Below are 21,003 nucleotides of genomic sequence, written 5' to 3'. Positions count from 1 at the left end.
GTGGGTACCCACTCAATATATTCTGGGCGAATAGAGTAGGCCGTGTTTTGTGGTACTTCTGCGACATGCCCTGTGCTTGTGGACTCTGCAGCGACACTTGCATTTGCAGAAAGCGTATTACTGTCGTCGCTATCACTGGTAGACATTTCTACCTATGACGCGGTTTCTGTATCGCTTTCATCAGAGTCAGAAATTAACATGGGGTATGCCTCTTCCACCGTGAACCTTTTATGGGCCATTGTAATTACACACACGTACGACAAAGACTGTAACCAGACGCACTTTTATTATTTTTTCTTTACTTTTTTTTTCACAGACGTCACACATGTACGCTACACAAAAGCCCTAGGCTAAGCCTAGACTAACTATAGAATAGAACCTAGAATAACCCTAGACTAACCCTAAGGGCACGTTCACACGTGGTGGAATTGCTGTGGAATTCTCCAGCGGTCGTTTTTTACATTTGTTTCTATACATTTTTAGGAACGTTAGTGCAGACGTTGCGGAAAACTCCGCTGCGGACCATAGGCTGCGGTGCAGAATTTTCTGTCCGAAGCATGCACTCCCTGTTGCGGAGAAGAAGCGGAATTTCACTGCGTATTTCAGCCTTTGCAATGCAAAAACTGAAATATGTGGCAAGCCCGCTGTGTTTTCTGCAACGTCTGAACTACCTGTCAAATATGCAAATGTTGGTGCAGATTCGTTGCGTAATTGCCCCAAATCTGCACCAACATTTGCAGCAGAAAAACTCTGCCCTAAGGATAACCCTAGCCTAGGTATACAATTGAAGTTTATATAAAGTTTATATATTAGATTTTTTGTAATTTTGTGTCTTTGGTGTCACTGTAAAATTCTCTCTCTGTCTCTTCTCATACAAAGTAACAAGTGTGAGGAGAGACAGAGAGACAGGGGAGAGAAACACTTCATTTTGTGATCACTGTGAATGGTTCTCACAGTGATCACATGAACGGAGACCACTGACATTGGTCTCCGATCATCACTCTGAAGCCAAGGATGTTGCTAACTCCTTGGCTTCAGAGGCAGATTTCCCGATGACCGGGAAAATCGCTCCGATGCGGTCCCCTCCCTCCCAAACCACTCAGATGCGGCCGGCACTTGCTATTGAGCGCCACACCTGAGGGGTCGTTGCCCTGAAGCCCGAGGCTGTTACTAACAGCCCGGTCTTCAGGAGATCCCCGCGAAAACCACTCCGATGCGGCCCCCTCCCAGCTGCCCGGTTTTCAGCAGCACCGCGCACGATGTGGGGAAAGTTCTTCTGAAGTGCCAACGTGAAAAGCCGACACTTCAGAAGAACTACCCTGAAAGGCCGACGTAAAAACACTATACGCTGGTCGTTAAGGGGTTAATAATTGAATACAACTATTGTAATAATAATAAAAAAAACTTATAGTAATTATATTTATAAAAAGTCTAAAAGTGTTTTTAAAATTGTATTTAATTTTTTATATATATATATTTGTTCATAGAAATAGAAGTTGTTTAGTTGGTGGTTGAGCGGTCTTCTGAGGAGCAGGTTTTATAGGGTGCATATTCCCGGTCTCTTGGGATAAAATGTGGTGGGAATATTCAGATGTGATATGGAGGTCTTTGAGGATTTTGATGTTAGGAATGTGATGTTTTTACTGTGGCACAATGATGATTTCATTTTCTCCTCTTGATCTTAATGTTTTTAACCTTTTTGACTATGATGTTTTTGGTTTTTTTGATCACGGGTTTTTTGGTCTTAAACTTTTTTGGTTTTTGATATTTAAGTTCTTTCATCTTGGCCACATAGGTATTCATTGCTTTCTCCTCTTTCTCCTTTTCAGCTTTTATAGATGTCATATCTTTTCTTCCCTCCGCATCGGCACTTTTGCTTCTACTCGCCTCTTTTGCCAGCTCATTCTCAACCCTGTATTCAGATGCTGCCATCATTCGACTCAGTACAGGGTGACGACTTTGATCTTTTTCATCGCCCCCTTCTTCAATGCCAATCTTCTTTTTTATCACCTGTTGTTTCTTAAGGTCTATTAAAATATAAAATAAATAAAGATCAATAATTAGGAATTTAAAAATATAATGGAAACATAGATGTGGGGAGTAGTTGAGTAGTTAAATCTGTATGTACATTCTCTGTTGTGAGCCTCTGTCGCAGATCTGGTCCAAAATGCTGTGATAAATAATGCAGCATGCTGTACTAGTGTTACGGTAAAACAATGGTCACAATGATGGAAACTCGACAGAAACCATTAAAATCAATGGGTTTTTCGTCGGGCACTGTAAGTGTTGGCCTACGGACCAATCACTTGTGTGTTTATTCATTGTTCTGCTCCTATGATGGAGTAGAACAATGGAAGTACTAACGCATATGTGAATGAAGCCTTAGGCTGGGTTCACACGACCTATTTTCAGGCGTAAACGAGGCGTTTTATGCCTCGTTTTACGCATGAAAATAGGGCTACAATACGTCTGCAAACATCTGCCCATTCATTTGAATGGGTTTGCCGACGTACTGTGCAGACAACCTGTAATTTACGCGTCGTCGTTTGACAGCTGTCAAACGACGACGCGTAAATTGACTGCCTCGGCAAAGAAGTGCAGGGCACTTCTTTGCAACGTAATTTGAGCCGTTCTTCATTGAAGTCAATGAAGAACAGCTCAAGATTATAGGCGTCAAAGATGCCTCGTATATTACGAGGAGCAGCATTTACGGCTGAAACGAGGCAGCTGTTTTCTTCTGAAAACAGTCTGTCATTTCAGCCGTAAATGTCAGCTAGCGTGTGCACATACCCTAACTTTGCCTTACCCAGTTAAACAGTTATTCTTACCTGGTCTATGCAGCATCTTCGAAAACTCTTCGGTCAGTAAATCCGACCTGAATATCCTCTTGCCCTCTAGAAGCTCCTTCTGTACTTTTAGATATTCAGGTTTTAGTTTATAACTAGAAGTAAAAAGTTATGAAAGTTCTCAATAGAACAATTCCACTAAATCCATTCCGATGATAACCCCCCCTCCATCCTTGAGCTTTACTTTGGGTCCATGGCATGTTGCATGTGTGATTGTAAATTGCATGGGGTTAGACTGAATTCTTTCTTTATTTCTTCACTTTTGTCCCCTCTGTACATGGAACAGGTTCAGATAAGCACCTTCCAGCTGTCCTGTCTATTCATCATGGAGCTGCAGACAACCACATTGGCCTTGTTTCCAATACATAGATGGGATGTCTCTACCTGATACCATTACATTCTGTCATATTAGACAGGTAACCATCTAACTTTAAGCTAAAGCTTGGGGGATGGGGAGCAGTGTTTATAAATGTCCCTATAAATGTCTCATGAAGGGATAATTGAGTAAACTTACTAAACACAGAAGAAGAGCCATAGTCCGAGCAGCAGGGCGATGAGGAGAAAAAATATTCCGGCCACAATTACTCTGCTCAATATCGGCCTCCCTGGAATCACTGGGGAAAAAGAAATGAAGTGAGAAAAAACAAAGATTATTCATTTTACAAATATTTTACACATCAGACATTTAGGAAACATAAAATGTGTGAGCTAATTATTATTTATTCTAAATATAAGACAAGGGGTAAATTTGTATATGATATATATAATTAAAGTGTACCTCCACTTTCAGTGAAAAGCGGTTATAGTGCAGGAGGGGGGATTATAGTCTATATTCTACATCACTTGTATTTGCTATCTTGCTTCTAGCAGCAGCCCGGACTGTGTAAAGTCCATTCTGCCGGCTGTTCATAACCCTTCAGTGGGAGACAGAGCGACCTGCTCGTCACCATGGCTCCCGTATCCAGAACAGCCGCCAGCGCTATAGAATCTAATAGCGCTAACAGTGGAGGTACACTTTAACCCCTTCCCGCATTTTCACGTATATGCACGTCGGGGAATGCGGTCTGTTCGCGCATTCCCACGTGCATGTACGTGATAGAGATCATGCGGGCACAGAAGCTGTGCCCGCACGATCACCGTGGGAGCCCGGCTGTGACTGACAGCCAGGCTCCTGCTGCAATGGCCGAGATTGAAGAAACCTACGATCTCAGCCGTTTAACCCATTAAATACCGCCATCAATAACGACCGCGGCATTTAAATCTGTTGACAGAGGGAGGGAGCTCCCTCTGTCACCCATCGGCGGCACACGAGTGCGATCGCCAGCCACCAATGAGTTGCCATGGCAGCTGCGGGGTCTACCAAAGACCCCCAGACCTGCCCTGGCTGTATGCCTATTAGGCCGTTCCAGAGGCACGGCATAATAGATTACCTGTCAGTTTTAGGGTATGTTCACACACAGTGAGCAAAAACATCTGAAAATACGGAGCTCTTTTCAGGCGAAAACAGTTCCTTATTTTCACGTTTGTTTAACAACTCGCGTTTTTCGCAGCGTTTTTTTACGGACTTTTTTTGGAGCTGTTTTTAAATGGAGTCAATGAAAAACGCCTCCAAAAACGTCCCAAGAAGTATCCTGCACTTCTTTTGACGAGCCGTCATTTTACGCGCCATATTTTCACAGTGACGCGTAAAATAAAGGCTCGTGGGAACCGAACATCGTAATTCCCATTGAAAGCAATGGGCAGATGTTTGTAGTCATAATGGAGCCGTTTTTTCAGGCGTAATTTGAGGCGTAAAACGCCCGAATTACATCTGAAACCACTGCGTGTGAACATACCCTGACACTGACAGGCAATAATGCTTTGGTAACCCCTTAGTGACCACTAATACGCCTTTTTACGTCGGTCACTAATGGGCTTTAGGCTAGGCTGACGCCTTTTCACGTCAGCCTAGTCTAAGTCCTGCACGGGTCTCCCGTGCAGGCTGGAGCCGGGGCTCTGCTGTCTGATGACAGCTGAGCTCCTGCTCCAATGCCCGCGATCGAAGTTTACTTCGATCGCGGCTGTTTAACCCGTTAAATGCCGCCGTCAATAGCGACCGCGGCATTTAACTTTGTTTACAGAGGGAGTGCGCTCCCTCTGTCACCCATCGGCTGCCCGCGAATGAAATCGCGGGTCTCCGATGGGGTGTCATGGCAGCCGGGGGCCTGATAAAAGCCCCCAGGTCTGCCCTGGACATATTCCTGTTAGGACGCGCCGGAGGCACGTCCTAACAGATTGCCTGTCAGATTTACACTGACAGGCAATAATGCTCTGGTATACGAAGTATACCAGAGCATTATAGCAGCGATCGGAATATCGCACAGTAAAGTCCCCTAGTGGGACTAATAAAATCAGTTATCAAAGTGAAATAAATATTATTAATAAAAAGTACAGTAAAAAAATAAATAAAACCATTTTTTTCCATAAAAAAGTGTAAAAAAAAAAAAAAAACCATTAAATAAAACCATTTTTTTCCATAGTAAAAGTGTAAAAAAAAAAAAAAAAAAAAGTACACATATGTGGTATCGCCGCGACCGTAATGAATCCATTAATAAAGTTAATATGTAATTTAAACCGCAAAGTGAACACCGTAAAAAAAAAACGCAAAAAACCATGGCGAAATTGCAATTTTTTTCCATTGCCCCCCAAAAAAGTCATAATAAAAATGAATCAATAAGTCCCATGCACCCCAAAACAGTACCATTCAAAACTACGTCTTGTTCCGCAGAAAACAAGCCCAAAAAATCACTACATTGATGGAAAAATAAAAAAATTACGGCTCTTGGAAAGAGACGATGCAAAAGCAAATAATTTTAGTTCAAAAGTGTTTTTATTGTGCAAAAGTCGTAAAACATAAAAAAACCTCCACATATGTGGTATCGCCGTAATCGTACCGACCCATAGAATAAAGGTAACATGTTATTTACGTCGCATAGTGAACGGCGTCAATTTAAAAACGCATAGAACAATGGCGGAATTTCAGGTTTTTTTTTATAATCCCCCCCAAAAAGGTTAATAAGAGTTAATATAAAAATTATATGTACCCAAAAATGGTGCCATTAAAAAGCACAACTAATCCCGCAAAAAACAAGTCCTCATACAGCTATGTAGACGAAAAAATAAGAACGTTATAGCTCTTTGAATGCGACTATAGAAAAACGAATAAAATAGCTTGGTCATTAAGGCCTAAAATGGGCTGGTCACTAAGGGGTTAAGTATACCAAAGCATTATATCTGCAATCAGAAGATTACATGGTGAAGTCCCCTAGTGGGACTTCAAAAAACGAATTAAAAACACTCAAATAAAGTTTTTGAAAATATAAAATAAAACGTGAAGAGTAAAACTAAAACCATTTATTTCTATAAAAATTATTTTTTTTCAATAAAAGTGTAAAGAAACATGAAAAGTACACATATATGGTATCGCTGCGATCGCAACGACACAAAGAATAAAGTTAACACATTAATTCAATTGTATAGTGAACGCCGTACAAAAGAAAGCAAAAAACAACGGCAAAAATACTTTTTTTCTCAATTCCCCCACCAAAAAATATAATAAAAGTTAACCAAAAAGTCCCATGGACCTTAAAATATTAACGATGAAAACTATACCTCGTCCCGTAAAAAAACAAGCCATCATACGCCTATGTTGACAGAAAAATAAAAAATGTATAACTCTTGGAATGTGAAGATGAGAAAAATAGAAAAAATGCTTGAGGTTAAAATATATATATATAAGGGGTTAAATCTATATTGTAAAAAGTAAAGCGAATACAGAGATTCCACTACCTGAATTCCAGCAGCGATCTGCAGTTTTGCGGATCCAGTCAGCAAATCCAGTATCTGCAAGAGTAAAAAGAGATTTATAAAACATGAAACACATGGAAGTCAGACTATAAGGCCTTGTTCACACGACGTGCAAACGTCTCAAAAGCACTAGCATTTTTGCAAAGCGCTTCTTAAAATACAGGCGTTTTTGTTGCGTTTTTCATGCGTTTTCGGCGCTTTTTTTGGCACGGAATTAGGACTCCCATTGACTATGGGAATTAGGCATGTTTTTGGTGTGTTTTCGGCACATTTTACACGCCAGGAATTGACCTGACGCTTCAAAAAAAAATAAAAAAAAATGCGTTGTATGCACTACAATGCGCTTTCCCATTCATGTCAATGGGAAGCTTAAAGCATGCGTTTTTTACGCATTCTTCTGCGCATTAAAACACGTCAAATACATTCCGTGTGAACAAGGACTAAATTGCATCTGAAATTTAAAGGGACAATTGCCCGTGACCAGAGGTCAGAGGGTCAATCTGCTCATTATTAAGGGACAATGGGTAAACCAAATTGACATGTTGGAGATTTAATTATGATAAATCAGAATAAATAATCTGAAATGTAAATCCCCCCCATTCTATACTATGTGCTGGTAAAATAGGTGGATATATTTAGTATGAGAATATATTGTCATTCTCTCATTCACCAGCAGGTGGAGCTGTGTTATTAGAAACATGTTATCTGCTTATTAACTCCATTTCTACACGGCATCCATTTTTAATAAACTGTTACAGATATGTGTACAGAACTTCAATTGGATTTTCTCTCTATATATAATATACATGATCAGAGACTTAGATATAAGTGTAATTATACATATTATTGGATAATACTCAGTAGACATTTACCTTCTTTGATGTCAGGCGGTCTCCTTGTCACAGGAAGTTCCTCTGAATATTTGGATCCTGTAAATGAAAGAAATAGTTTATAATGAAAACCCCAGAACATTTATTGTCCAGAAGTGAGATCAGGTCCAGCATTGACCTGTGTGGATAGAAGACATTATGAAAGAAATTGCTGAATTGTAACCTAATAAAGAATACAAAATAACACTTCAATAAATGAAATATATTAACAAGACATTAGTATAAGTGAAATCTTCTTTACCTTTTCCTGGCTTTAATGGCATCCCATGTCCATGGACAATAAGAGAAAATAAAACGAAAGTAATCGCTGTGATTCTCATTCTAAATGTCGCTTTCTCTAAACCAAGAGAGAAGTGGTTGACATTTGTTGCTGCTACAGCCATTCCATACAGGTGGTATTGTGACATCATCGGTTGTCCAGGCACCACGATGACCATTGATGATGTCATAATTATGTTTAGAGGAGCAAATCCAGTTTATATACATTTATATTATGTTTTCCACATCAATTTCCCCAATATATTCCAATGTAGCCACAAATAAACCGCTTATTTAATGTCACTGTACCCAGTGCCGTAACTACCGCCGTAGCGGCTGCTACGAGGCCCGCGGCATGAGGGGCCCCATGTCGCCCCACGGGCCCCACCATGGCCGGAGGCTCCGCTAGCAGCCGCTATGGCTGCTACAGCGCAACACCACTGAACACTATGGCAGAGCAGGGAGGTATCTCCCCGTTCTGCCATTAAACAAAAGACATGTATCCCCTATCAAAAAGGACTTCTGGGGTCTGGGTCGGCAGCTCCGTAGAAATTAATGGAGCGCCGGTCGCGCTTGTGCGCATGCGTGACCAGCGCTCCTTTCATTTTTATTGAGCTGCGCAGACTCCGGAAGTCAGAGGATAGTCATGGAGAACTTCGGGGGACTTTCGGTCCCCGTTCTCCCTATAGCTGCCAGCGATCGCACATTTAGCCCCTATGCTGTGGATAGGGGAAGCATGGCGCTACCTACAGGGGGAGGACTCTGCATGGCGTTACCTACAGGGGGAGGACTCTGCATGGCGTTACATACAGGGGGAGGACTCTGCATGGTGTTACCTACAGGGGGGGGACTCTGCATGGCGTTACCTACAGGGGGGGGACTCTGCATGGCGCTACCTACAGGGGGGGACTCTGCATGGCGTTACCTACAGGGGGGTGACTCTGCATGGCGTTACCTACAGGAGGGGGGACTCTGCATGGCGTTACCTACAGAAGGGGGGACTCTGCATGGCTTTACCTACAGGAGGGGGAACTCTGCATGGCTTTACCTACAGGGGGGGACTCTGCATGGCGTTACCTACAGGGGGGGGACTCTGCATGGCGTTACCTACAGGGGGGGGACTCTGCATGGCGTTACCTACAGGGGGGGACTCTGCATGGCGTTACCTACAGGGGGGGGGGACTCTGCATGGCGTTACCTACAGGGGGGGACTCTGCATGGCGTTACCTACAAGGGGAGGACTCTGCATGGCGTTACCTACAAGGGGAGGACTCTGCATGGCGTTACCTACGGGGGGGGGGGACTCTGCATGGCGATACCTACAGGGGGGGACTCTGCATGGCGTTACCTACAGGGGGGGGACTCTGCATGGCGTTACCTACAAGGGGGGGGGACTCTGCATGGCGTTACCTACAGGGGGGGGACTCTGCATGGCGATACCTACAGGGGGGGACTCGGCATGGCGTTACCTACGGGGGGGACTCTGCATGGCGTTACCTACAGGGGGGGGACTCTGCATGGCGTTACCTGCAGGGGGGACTCTGCATGGCGTTACCTACAGGGCGGGACTCTGCATGGCGTTACCTACAGGGGGGGGGACTCTGTATGGCGTTACCTACAGGGGGGGACTCTGTATGGTGTTACCTACAGGGGGGGGGACTCTGTATGGCGTTACCTACAGGGGGGGGGACTCTGTATGGCGTTACCTACAGGGGGGGGACTCTGTATGGCGTTACCTACAGGGGGGGGACTCTGTATGGCGTTACCTACAGGGGGGGACTCTGTATGGCGTTACTTACCGGGGGGGACTCTGCATGTCGTTACCTACTGGGGGGGACTCTGTATGGCGTTACCTACAGGGGGGACTCTGTATGGCGTTACCTACAGGGGAGGACTCTGTGTGGCGTTACCTACAGGGGGGGGGGACTCTGCATGGCGTTACCTACAGGGGGGACTCTGCATGGCGTTACCTACAGGGCGGGACTCTGCATGGCGTTACCTACAGGGGGGGGGACTCTGTATGGCGTTACCTACAGGGGGGGACTCTGTATGGTGTTACCTACAGGGGGGGGGACTCTGTATGGCGTTACCTACAGGGGGGGGGACTCTGTATGGCGTTACCTACAGGGGGGGGACTCTGTATGGCGTTACCTACAGGGGGGGGACTCTGTATGGCGTTACCTACAGGGGGGGACTCTGTATGGCGTTACTTACCGGGGGGGACTCTGCATGTCGTTACCTACTGGGGGGGACTCTGTATGGCGTTACCTACAGGGGGGACTCTGTATGGCGTTACCTACAGGGGAGGACTCTGTGTGGCGTTACCTACAGGGGGGGGGACTCTGCATGGCGTTACCTACAGGGGGGGACTCTGCATGGCGCTACCTACAGGGGGGACTCTGTATGGCGTTACCTACAGGGGAGGACTCTGTGTGGCGTTACCTACAGGGGGCGGGACTCTGCATGGCGTTACCTACAGGGGGGGGACTCTGCATGGCGTTACCTACAGGGGGGGGACTCTGCATGGCGTTACCTACAGGGGGGACTCTGTATGGCGTTACCTACAGGGGAGGACTCTGTATGGCGTTACTTACCGGGGGGGACTTTGCATGGCGTTACCTACTGGGGGGGACTCTGTATGGCGTTACTTATAGGGGGGGACTCTGTATGGCGTTACTTACAGGGGGGGACTCTGCATGGCGTTACCTACAGGGGGGGACTCTGTATGGCGTTACTTACAGGGGGGGACTCTGCATGGCGTTACCTACAGGGGGGGACTTTGCATGGCGTTGCCTACAGGGGACGACGACTCTGTATGGCGTTACCTACAGGGGGCTGTATGGCGTTATCTACAGGGGGGGCTATATGGCGTTATCTACAGGGGGGGGCTGTAAAAAAGGCACTATCTGCAAGGGGGGGGGGTTGTGTGACACCCAGGGGAGGGGGGGCCCCAGTCAAAAGATTGCTATGGGGCCCAGTCTTTCCTAGTTATGCCCCTGACTGTACCCCTAAAGTACTATTCTTATTACAGTAACTTGCCAGGGAGGTGATAAGTCAAAGTTATAGGGCTAATTTATAAACTTTTCTATGCCAGTTTTCTGAAGTAGAAAAGGCACAAAAGTCGCAATTTGTGGGACTTACTTCGCCTTTGGTGTTGTTTCCGCTGCACACCACAGATTTTTATATAAGTAGGTGTTATGTTTAGTAATGAATTATTATTGAAAATTACAACAATGCGACAACAACAATATATGTTTTTTTTACTGGTTAACAAAAATGGAGAACAAGTCTACATATATGAGAACGCACATACAAATAACTGACATTACTTTTTTTTTTTTAAAAGCCTACGAGTTACAGTGCCATCTAGTGACACTGGACAGACATAACAGTCAATACATTACAATCCCCCCCTCTTAGATAACATAATTATGTAAATAACTGGGGCGATGAATAACGCGTTTTAGACGGTCTGATGAATGTGAAGGAATAGTCTCATTTGAAGTGTCCTTTACATGTGGTCCATTATCCTGAGGTAGATCTGATGGTGGAGAAGATTGTTCCTCTTGTTAGATAAGAGGAGGGTCAGTGGGATGTAAGGCATCACTATGAATTGTTGGTACCTTAGTGTCAGGATCACTTTCCACTACAGTTGCTGGTATCCATCTTGGTCCCATTGCACAGTTTCTATGATACACACTATCACCCTCCTGAGAATGCCTTGTGGATGAGGAGTTATATTTTTTAGACAGTCTGACTCCGTTTATTGTGCAGTTCAGATGTGAGATCAGGATGAAGTCTTACTGTCAAAAAAAAACTGACAGTGTTACACATCAATACACTCTTTATATAAATAGATTTCTATCTGAAAAATTTTCAAAATGACAAATATAATACACAATAACCACAAAAATGCAGTATAGCACATAATATACTTAGTACATAGAACTAGCATAGTGTCGTAAATTGCCAACTCAGAATCATTCTAAGCAGCCCCACATTTATACATAGTACTAACCATGCGGAGAGAGAAAATACAGTAAAACATGTTGCATGTGGTCAACACACACAGAAAGGCCCTGAAAATATCTATCTATCTATCTATCTATCTATCTATCTATCTATCTATCTATCTATCTATCTATCTATCTATCTATCTATCTGTTTTTTTGTTTTTTTTACCATCAATATTTTTATTTAACCCCTTCCTTCTTTAGCCACTTTTGACCTTCCTGACAGAGCCTCATTTTTCAAATCTGACATGTTTCACTTTATGTGGTAATAACGTCGAAATGCTTTCACCTATCCGGGCGATTCTGAGATTGTTTTCTCGTGACACATTGGACTTTAAGATAGTGGTAAAATTTGGTCGATACATTCAGTATTTAATTGTGAAAAACACGAAAATATAGTGAAAAATTGCAAAAATTAGCATTTTTCTCAATTTAAATGTATCTGCTTGTAAGACAGGCAGTAATACCACACAAAATTGTTGCTAATTAACATCCCCCATATGTCTACTTTAGATTGGCATCGTTTTTTGAACATCCTTTTATTTTTCTATGACCTCACAAGGCTTAGAACTTTAGCAGCGATTTCTCACATTTTCAAGAAAATTTCAAAAGGCTATTTTTACAGGGGCCAGTTCAGTTGTGAAGTGGTTTTGAGGGCCTTATATATTAGAAACCCCCAAAAAGTCACCCCATTTTAAAAACTTCACCCCTCAAAGTATTCAAAACAGCATTTAGAAAATGTCTTAACCCTTTACACATTTCACAGGAATTAAAGCAAAGTAGAGGTGAAATTTACAAATTTCATATTTTTTTGCAGAAATAAATTTTTAATACAATTTTTTTTATAACACAGAAGGTTTTACCAGAGAAATGCAACTCAATATTTGTTGCCCAGTTTCTTCAGTTTTAGGAAATATCCCACATGTGGCCGTAGCGTGCTACTGGACTGAAGCACCGGCCTCAGAAGCAAAGGAACACCTAGTGGATTTTGGGGCCTTATTTTTGTTAGAATATATTTTAGGCACCATGTCAGGTTTGAAGGGCTCTTGCGGTGCCAAAACAGTGAAAATACCCCAAGAGTGACCCCATCTGGGAAACTAGACACCTCAAGGAAATTATCTAGGGTTGTAGTGAGCATTTTGACCGCACAGGTTTTTTGCAGAAATTATTGGAAGTAGGCCGTGAAAATTAAAATCAACATTTCTTCAAAGAAAATGTAGGTTTAGCGATTTTTTTTCTCATTTCCACAAGGACTAAAGGAGAAAAAGCACCACAAAATTTGTAAAGCAATTTCACCCAAGTAAAACACTACCCCACTTGTGGTAATAAATGGATATTTGGACACACGGCAGGGCTTAGAAGGGAAAGAGCGCCGTTTGGCTTTTGGAGCTCAAATTTAGCAGGAATGGTTTGAGAGGCCATGTCACATTTACAAAGCCCCTGAGGGGACAAAACAGTGGAAACCCCCCACAAGTGACCCCATTTTGGAAACTACACCCATTGAGGAAATTATCTAGGGGTATAGTGAGCATTTTGACCCCACAGGTTTTTTGCATAAATTATTGGAAGTAGGCTGTGAAAATGATAATCTAAATTTTTTCAAAGAAAATGTAGGTTTAGCTAATTTATTCTCATTTCCACAAGGACTGAAGGAGAAAAAGCACCGTAAAATTTGTAAAGCAATTTCTCCCGAGTAAAACAATTCCCCACATGTGGTAATAAACGGCTGTTTGGACACACGGCAGGGCTTAGAAGGGAAAGAGCGCCATTTGGCTTTTGGAGTCCACATTTAGCAGGAATGGTTTGCGGAGGCCATTTCACATTTACGAAGCCCCTGAGGGGACAAAACAGTGGAAACCCCCCACAAGTGAACCCATTTTGGAGACTACACACATTGAGGAAATTATCTAGGGGTATAGTGAGCGATTTGACCCCACAGTTTTTTTGCAGAAAATATTGGAAGTAGGCCCTGAAAATAATAATCTACATTTTTTCAAAAAAAATCTAGGTTTAGCTAATTTTTTCTCATTTCCAGAAGGACTGAAGGAGAAAAAGCACCACAAAATTTGTAAAGCAATTTCTCCCGAGTAAAACAATACCCCACATGTGGTAATAAACGGCTGTTTGGACACACGGCAGGGCTTAGAAGGGAAAGAGCACTATTTGGCTTTTTGAGATCACATTTAGCAGGAATGGTTTGCGGAGGCCAGGTCACATTTGCAAAGCCCCTGAGGGGACAAAACAATGAAAACGCCCAAAAAGGGACTCCATTTAGGAAACTACACCTCTTGAGGAATTCATCTATTGGTGTAGTAAGCATTTTGACCCCACAGATGTTTCATAGAATTTATTAGAATTAGGCAGTGAAAATAAAAACAGTCCTTTTTCTTCAATAAGACGTAGCTTTAGCGCAAATTTTTTCATTTTCTCAACAAATAAAGGAAAAAAAGAATCCAAAATTTGTAAAGCAATTTCTCCCGAGTACGGCAATACCCCATATGTGGTGATAAACTGCTGTTTGGGCAAACGGCAGGGCTCAGAAGGAAAGGACCGCCATTTGGAGTGCAGATGTTGCTCGATTGGTTTCTGGGCGCCTGTGGGCCCAAAACAGTGGAAACCCCCCAGAAGTGACCCCATTTTGGAAACGACACCCCTCAATGCATTTACCAAGGGGTGTAGTAAGCATTTTAACCCTGCAGGTGTTTTGTAGAAATTAGTGTTCACTCGATGTTGCAGAGTGAAAATGGGATTTTCTTCCATAGATATGCCAATATGTGGTGCCCGGCTTGTGCCACCATAACAAGACAGCCTTCTAATTATTATGCAGTGTTTCCCGGTTTTAGAAACACCCTACATGTGGCCCTAATCTTTTGCCTGGACATATGACAGGGCTCAGGAGTGAAGAGTACCATGCGGAGTGGAGGCCTAATTTGGCGATTTACAAAGTATTGGTTCACAACTGCAGAGGCTCAGATGTGAAATAATAAAAAGAAACCCCTGAGAAGTGACCCCATTATGGAAACTGCACCCCTCAAGGCATTTATTAAGAGGTGTAGTGAGCATTTTCACCCCACAGGTCTTTTCCATAAATGAATGCGCTGCGGATGGTGCAAATTAAAAATTTATATTTTTCCCTAGATATGCCATTCAGTGGCAAATATGTCATGCCAAGCTTATGACACTGGAGACACACACCCCAAAAATTGTTAAAAGGGTTCTCCCGGGTATGACGATGCCATATATGTTGAAGGAAACTGCTGTTTGGGCACGCTGTAGGGTTCAGAGCCGAGGGAGCACCATTTGGCTTTTGGAGAGCGGATTTTGCTTGGTACTAAATTTGTTTGAGTATTGCTGGTGTTTTATAATGTGGGGGTACATGTAAGCGGGGCGGAGTATATAAGGGGCATAGTCAGGTGGTATGAAAAAAATAAAATAATCCATAGATGTGTGTTACGCTGTGAAGCAATCCTTTCCGCACAGGCCAGTGTCGCACTGATAAATGGTGTAATTTCTTATCCCCCTTTTGGTCCACACTCTGCACCTTTGTAGTTTGAGGAATTTTGCTGGGAAGTGTTGTCCTGGTATAATACCGGCACCGTCGCTTCCAGCGGATATGTTTGGGCCCTCCCTTTCCTAGTTCCCTAATTTTAGGTCCTTGATAAATCGCCTCTTCAAACTGAAGAAATGTTCCCCTCGGGCACAACTGCATATTTTTTTATTTCCTGACTTATTGGAGCCATAACTAATTTTATTTTTCATAGACGTAGCGGTATGAGGGCTGGTTTGTTGCGGGACGAGCTGTAGTTATTATTGGTACCATTTTGGGGTACATGTGACTTTTTGATCACCTTTTATCCTATTTTTTGGGATGCCAGGTAAACAAAAAAATTAAATTCTGGCACAGAATTTTTCGTTTTGTTTATACAGCGTTCACCATGCGTTATAAATTACATGTTAACTTTATTCTGCGGGTCAGTACGATTCTGGCGATACCTAATTTATAGCACTTTTTTATGTTTTACAACTTTTTTCACAATAAAATTACTTTTGTAAAAAGAATGTATTTTTTTTCTGTCGCCAAGTTGTGAGAACCAAAACGTTTTAATTTTTTTGTCGACGGAGGTGTATGAGGGCTTGTTTTTTGCGGGATGAGCTATAGTTTTTATAGGTACCATTTTTGGATACGTGCGACTTTTTGATCACTTTTTATTCTAATATTTGTAGGGCAAAGTGACTAAAAAACAGAAACTCTGGTAACGTTTTTTACGGTTTTTTTTACGCTGTTCACCGCGTCCAATAAATAATACAATATTTTGATACCTCAGGTCGTTACGGTCGTGGCGATACCAAATACATATGGTTTATTATTATTATTTTTCAATAATAAAGGACTTGATAAGAGTAAAAGGGGGATTGTGTTTTATTTGATTACTTGAAACTTTTATTGTTTTCAAACTTTTATTTTTTGCACTTTTTTTTACACTTTTTTATACTTTTTTTACACTTTTCTTCAAGTCCCACTAGGGGACTTGAAGGTCCAACGGTCAGATTTATTTTTTTCTAATACATTGCACTACCTATGTAGTGCAATGTATTACATCTGTCAGTAATTCACTGACAGCAAGCCGATTAGGCTTCGCCTCCCGGCGGGGCCTAAATCGGCTTCCGTAATGGCAGAGCAGGAGACCATTGTGTCTCCTGTTGCCATAACAGCAGTCGCCAGTCCCGATTGCCTGTCAGGGCTGGCGATCTGCTAGTAACCGCTACGATGCAGCAATCGCTTTCGATTGCTGCATCGAAGGGATTAATGGCAGGGATCGGAGCTAGCTCCGGTTCATGCCGTTACAGGTGGATGTCAGCTGTACAGTACAGCTGACTTCCACCGCTGATGACGCCGGATCAGCTCCTGACCTGGCACCATCTTGCCGGCAGCTACGGAAGCCGATCAGGCTCCGCCGCCGGGCGGATCTTGACCGGCTTTGGTGCTAGGCAGACCGGGAGGCCAGTATTAGGCCTCCGGTTGCCATTGCAGCCACCGGAACCCCGGCAATTTCATTGCTGGGGCTCCGATGAGCTGCAAACACCTTAAGTGCAGCGATCGCGTTTGAGCGCTGCACTTAAGGGGTTAATGGCGGGGATCGAAGCTAATTTCGGTCCCCGCCGTTACAGTCGGATGTCAGCTGTAAGATACAGCTGAGATCCGGTGATGATGGCACCGACTCAGCTTCTGAGCCGGTGCCAAACATTTGACGTACATGTACGGCATTTTGCGGGAAGTCAATGCTTTCCATGACGTACATGTACGGCAAATGTCGGGAAGGGGTTAAAAATGTTCAAAATGACAAATATAATACACAATAACCACAAAAACGCAGTATAGCACATAATATACTTAGTACATAGAACTAGCACAGTGTTGTAAATTGGCAACTCAGAATCATTCTAAGCAGCCCCACATTTATACATAGTACTAACCATGCGGAGAGAGAAAATACAGTAAAACATGTTGCATGTGGTCAACACACACAGAAAGGCCCTGAAAATAGGGTAAAAACATATATACTAAAAACAAAAAATAGAGAGTTTCAGGTTTAAATATGTCGGTTTCAAAACAAAACATGCATTACGGGGATATACAATTTTGAGGAAAAAGATGCCAATTCTTCCAGGTCTCTACATACTGCGGGTATCTGTGATCTTTATATGCCATCATTTTTTCGTAAGCACATGTAGTATTTAGCATGTCATATATTTCCCCAACAGAGGGAAGGTTCACACTCTAATACCTAGTTATCCCTAATTTAGTAGCCAAGAGGATATGTGCCACAAGTACCCTATTTTCTATAGGTATCTCATTTATTCCGAGAAAAAGAAGTGCTAAAGATGGTGACCCTATTGCACAACCCGGAAAGCAGTTGAAAAATCGATGACCATAGAGGAGCGAGACAAGGGCAAGACCATAGTATATGTATGAGAGTGCCTCTGTGCCCACAACCCCTCCAGCAAAGATCAAAAGTACCCGGGTACATACGGCTCAATTTATCGGGTGTATAATACCATCTGAGGGCTGTTTTGATAGCGGCTTCATAATGAGATACACATTTAAAAGTAGAAACAAGGAATTTCAAGGAGTATGTCCATTGGGATACAGCGAAGGTCTGGCCTAGGTCCCTCTCCCAAGCAAGGAGGGGGGAGGTTTTAACAAACGAGGATTTAGAGCCAAATACAGAATAAAGGGGTTTAAGGCGGACTGGGGTATCTGATGGGGCTGACCATAATTGGAATACATCCGCATTGGCTGAAAGTACGCTCAAATCCATAGTGGGTAAGAAATGTCTAATTCATAAGTATTTATAAAAATCTCTATGTGCAATACCATATTTATGGGTCAGTTCCGAATACGGGGCTAACTTCCCGCCATCCAATAGATCCGTTAAGTATACTTTGCCTCTCTCTTTCCAAGAGTCCAGTTTCATGTCTAGAAGAGCAATGTGAAATATCTCAATAGGCGTTACATGCTGTAATGAAATTTGGGAAGATTCGCTACCAGAGTGAAATTTTTTCCAGTAAAACAGAGAAGTAGACAAAAAATAGGGAAGACGGGCTGGTAAAGCTATTGTAGTCAGAGCCACTATCAATAAAGCCCTCAAATTTTGACCCGGAGCTAAAAAGGTCTCTATATGTATCCAGTGTTGAGACACATCCCCAATCCACCCATTCCTTAATAACGATACTTGAGTTGCGTAATAATAATCTGAAATGTTAGGCAAACTTAAACCGCCAAACTTTTTATCTCTGTTAAGGATTGAAGAGGCAATTCTAGGTTTGTCCGGTTTTCAAATGAAGTTGTTTAACAGTTTCTGTATTTTATTAAAGAAGGAAGCTGGTAGACGGATAGGGACGGTTCTGAAGATATACAAAACTTTGGGCAGAATTAACATTTTGAAGGCTGCTATACGACCCACCCATGAGATTTCAGATTTATTATACAATTGCATATCTTGTTCTATAGTTTTCAACAAAGGGATGTAATTATATTTATATAAATCCTGTACCGAGGTAGTAACCTCTATACCAAGATACCTCACATGTTGTGACTGCCAATCCATCGGGAATTTACATTTTAGTGAAGCCAGTGCTTCCGCCTGGATATTAAAAGGCAAGATTTGGGATTTATGCTCATTAATTTTGTATAGGGAGAGAGATTCAAATTCCTTAATTACCGCCATTGCTACCTCCAAGGATGTCTCCGGCTGCTCCAGTGTCAACAAAATATCATCAGCAAATAGCGAAATACAATGCTGTCTATCGCCTATCCGGACTACTCTAATTTCTGAGTGTGACCTAAGCGCTTGGGCCAATGGTTCTATAGACAATACAAATATCAAAGGGGACAAGGGACACCCCTGTCTGGTTCCATTCGTTATATCAAAGCTCTCAGATAGTACTCCATTCACAAAAACCTTCGCAGAGGGTGTAGAGTATAGTGCCCTGATAGCTCTTAATATTCCATCCTGTATTCCCATTTTTTCCAACACCGAGAAGACAAACGACCATCGCACCCGGTCGAATGCCTTCTCCGCATCAAGAGTCACCATTACCGACGCCCTACCCGAACTTTGTACAAAGTCCATAATGTCAAGAACCCTCCTGGTGTTTTCCGTTATTTGTCGGCCTTTCACAAAGCCCACCTGATCTCCCCCTATCAATGAGGGTAATAAAGGTGCCATACGATTAGCTAAAATTTTCGCATACATTTTTACATCCGTGTTTAACAGCGAGATCAGTCTAAAATTTTGCGGGGCATCAGTAGATTTCCCAGGTTTCGGGAGCGTAACAATCATTGCTGAAAGCATTTCCCTTGGAAATGATCCTTCATTAAAAGCATGTACTAGAGTAGAATGCAAGTGTGGGAGCAAAACATCCAGGAAGGTTCTATAGTAGAGATTTGTTAGTCCGTCTGGACCAGGAGCTTTCTGCATAGGTAGGGCCTTAATTACATCCTCTATTTCTAGCTTTGTAATGGGAGCACTCAGGGTCTCCCGTTGTTGTTGGGATAGAGTAGGGAGGCTCAGGTTACTCAGAAAGTGGGCACTAGAAGGCTCAGGGTCTCTTAGAGAACCATTCTGATCATCTAAATTATATGGGTCGGAATAGAATTCCATAAATTCCTTAGCTATGTCCTGGGGGTCATATATTTTTGACTGGGAAGATCGACGAGAAAGATACGGAATCCTAGTTTTGCACTCCTTTTTTAAACGTCTAGCCAACAACTTGCCTGCTTTATTATTTTGTGATTAGTATTGGGCCTTAACCTTGGTCAAGGATTTTTCATAAGCATATAACAAGCAATCTTTCAACTGGATACGAAGGTCTCTAAGCTGTGACGATTGAGCAGGTAAAACAGAAGCTTTGTTTAACGTTTCCAGAGATCTTATTCTCTGCAGGAGATCTCAAACTTTTTTCTCCCTTTCAACTTTAGCCCTATGCCCTAATTTAATAAAAACCCCCCTAATGAAGGCTTTGTGAGAATTCCACAATATAAAGGGGCTAGTAACAGAATCCACATTCAGTTGAAAATACTCCTTCAAAGCTGATTCCAATTCCTCTTTATAGGAGGTATGAGCTAACAAATACGGATTACATCGCCAGAGAAACACATTGGGCGCCACATAAGACTCCTCTAGGTGCAGTGAGATGGCGGCGTGGTCCGACCACTTTATGATATCAATGGAAGTGTGTTTGATGTTCTGCAGCAGTGATCTATTTACCAGAAACATGTCTATCCGGGAGTAAGTAGCGTGCACAGGCGAAAAGAAGGTATAATCTCGTTCTACATAATGATGAATGCGCCAAATATCATATAACTCATTTGAGTGCAGAAATTGCCCCAAGGTTTGGGAAGATGGTCTGTTTGCTGCTGTAGTGTAAAGTGTACTGTCATGAATAGTGTTAAAATCCCCGCAGACCACTAGATGGCCCTGTTGCTCCTTCTTAATTTTCCGGATAAACCTGCCCAAAAAGTTAATCTGGCGTTGATTAGGAGCATATATATATATATATAAATATATATATATATATATATATATATATATATATATATATATATATATATATATATATATATGTACACAGTTCAATGGTAGATGA

At 42.7% G+C, this 21,003-nt stretch overlaps 1 protein-coding gene across 1 annotated transcript; it reads right to left on the bottom strand.

Moving 5' to 3' along the window:
• Window positions 1-1,438: 1,438 nt before the first annotated feature.
• Window positions 1,439-19,082, bottom strand: LOC142652558 (uncharacterized). Its single transcript, XM_075828209.1, has 7 exons — window positions 18,974-19,082; window positions 18,230-18,331; window positions 7,565-7,621; window positions 6,675-6,728; window positions 3,361-3,460; window positions 2,829-2,941; window positions 1,439-2,027 (listed from the first exon to the last, which is right to left on the bottom strand). Exons 1-7 carry the CDS (start codon window positions 19,080-19,082, stop codon window positions 1,663-1,665), a joined length of 900 nt encoding a protein of 299 aa, XP_075684324.1. The 3' UTR covers window positions 1,439-1,662.
• Window positions 19,083-21,003: the final 1,921 nt, after the last annotated feature.

This window comes from Rhinoderma darwinii, chromosome 5, assembly GCF_050947455.1.
Source record: "Rhinoderma darwinii isolate aRhiDar2 chromosome 5, aRhiDar2.hap1, whole genome shotgun sequence".
NCBI lineage: Eukaryota > Metazoa > Chordata > Amphibia > Anura > Rhinodermatidae > Rhinoderma > Rhinoderma darwinii.
This window is presented reverse-complemented; position numbering and strand designations above follow the sequence as displayed.

Bases quoted from the DNA above. Each gene is read 5' to 3' on its own strand.
- LOC142652558 (XM_075828209.1), bottom strand. From the start codon at position 19,082: ATGGCGGTAATTAAGGAATTTGAATCTCTCTCCCTATACAAAATTAAT. The intron at 7,622-18,229 runs GTATTGCACATA...TTTCATTTACAG, and splicing joins GGAACTGACCCATAAATATG to GATCCAAATATTCAGAGGAA. The intron at 2,942-3,360 runs GTAAGTTTACTC...TTTTACTTCTAG, and splicing joins TGGCTCTTCTTCTGTGTTTA to TTATAAACTAAAACCTGAAT.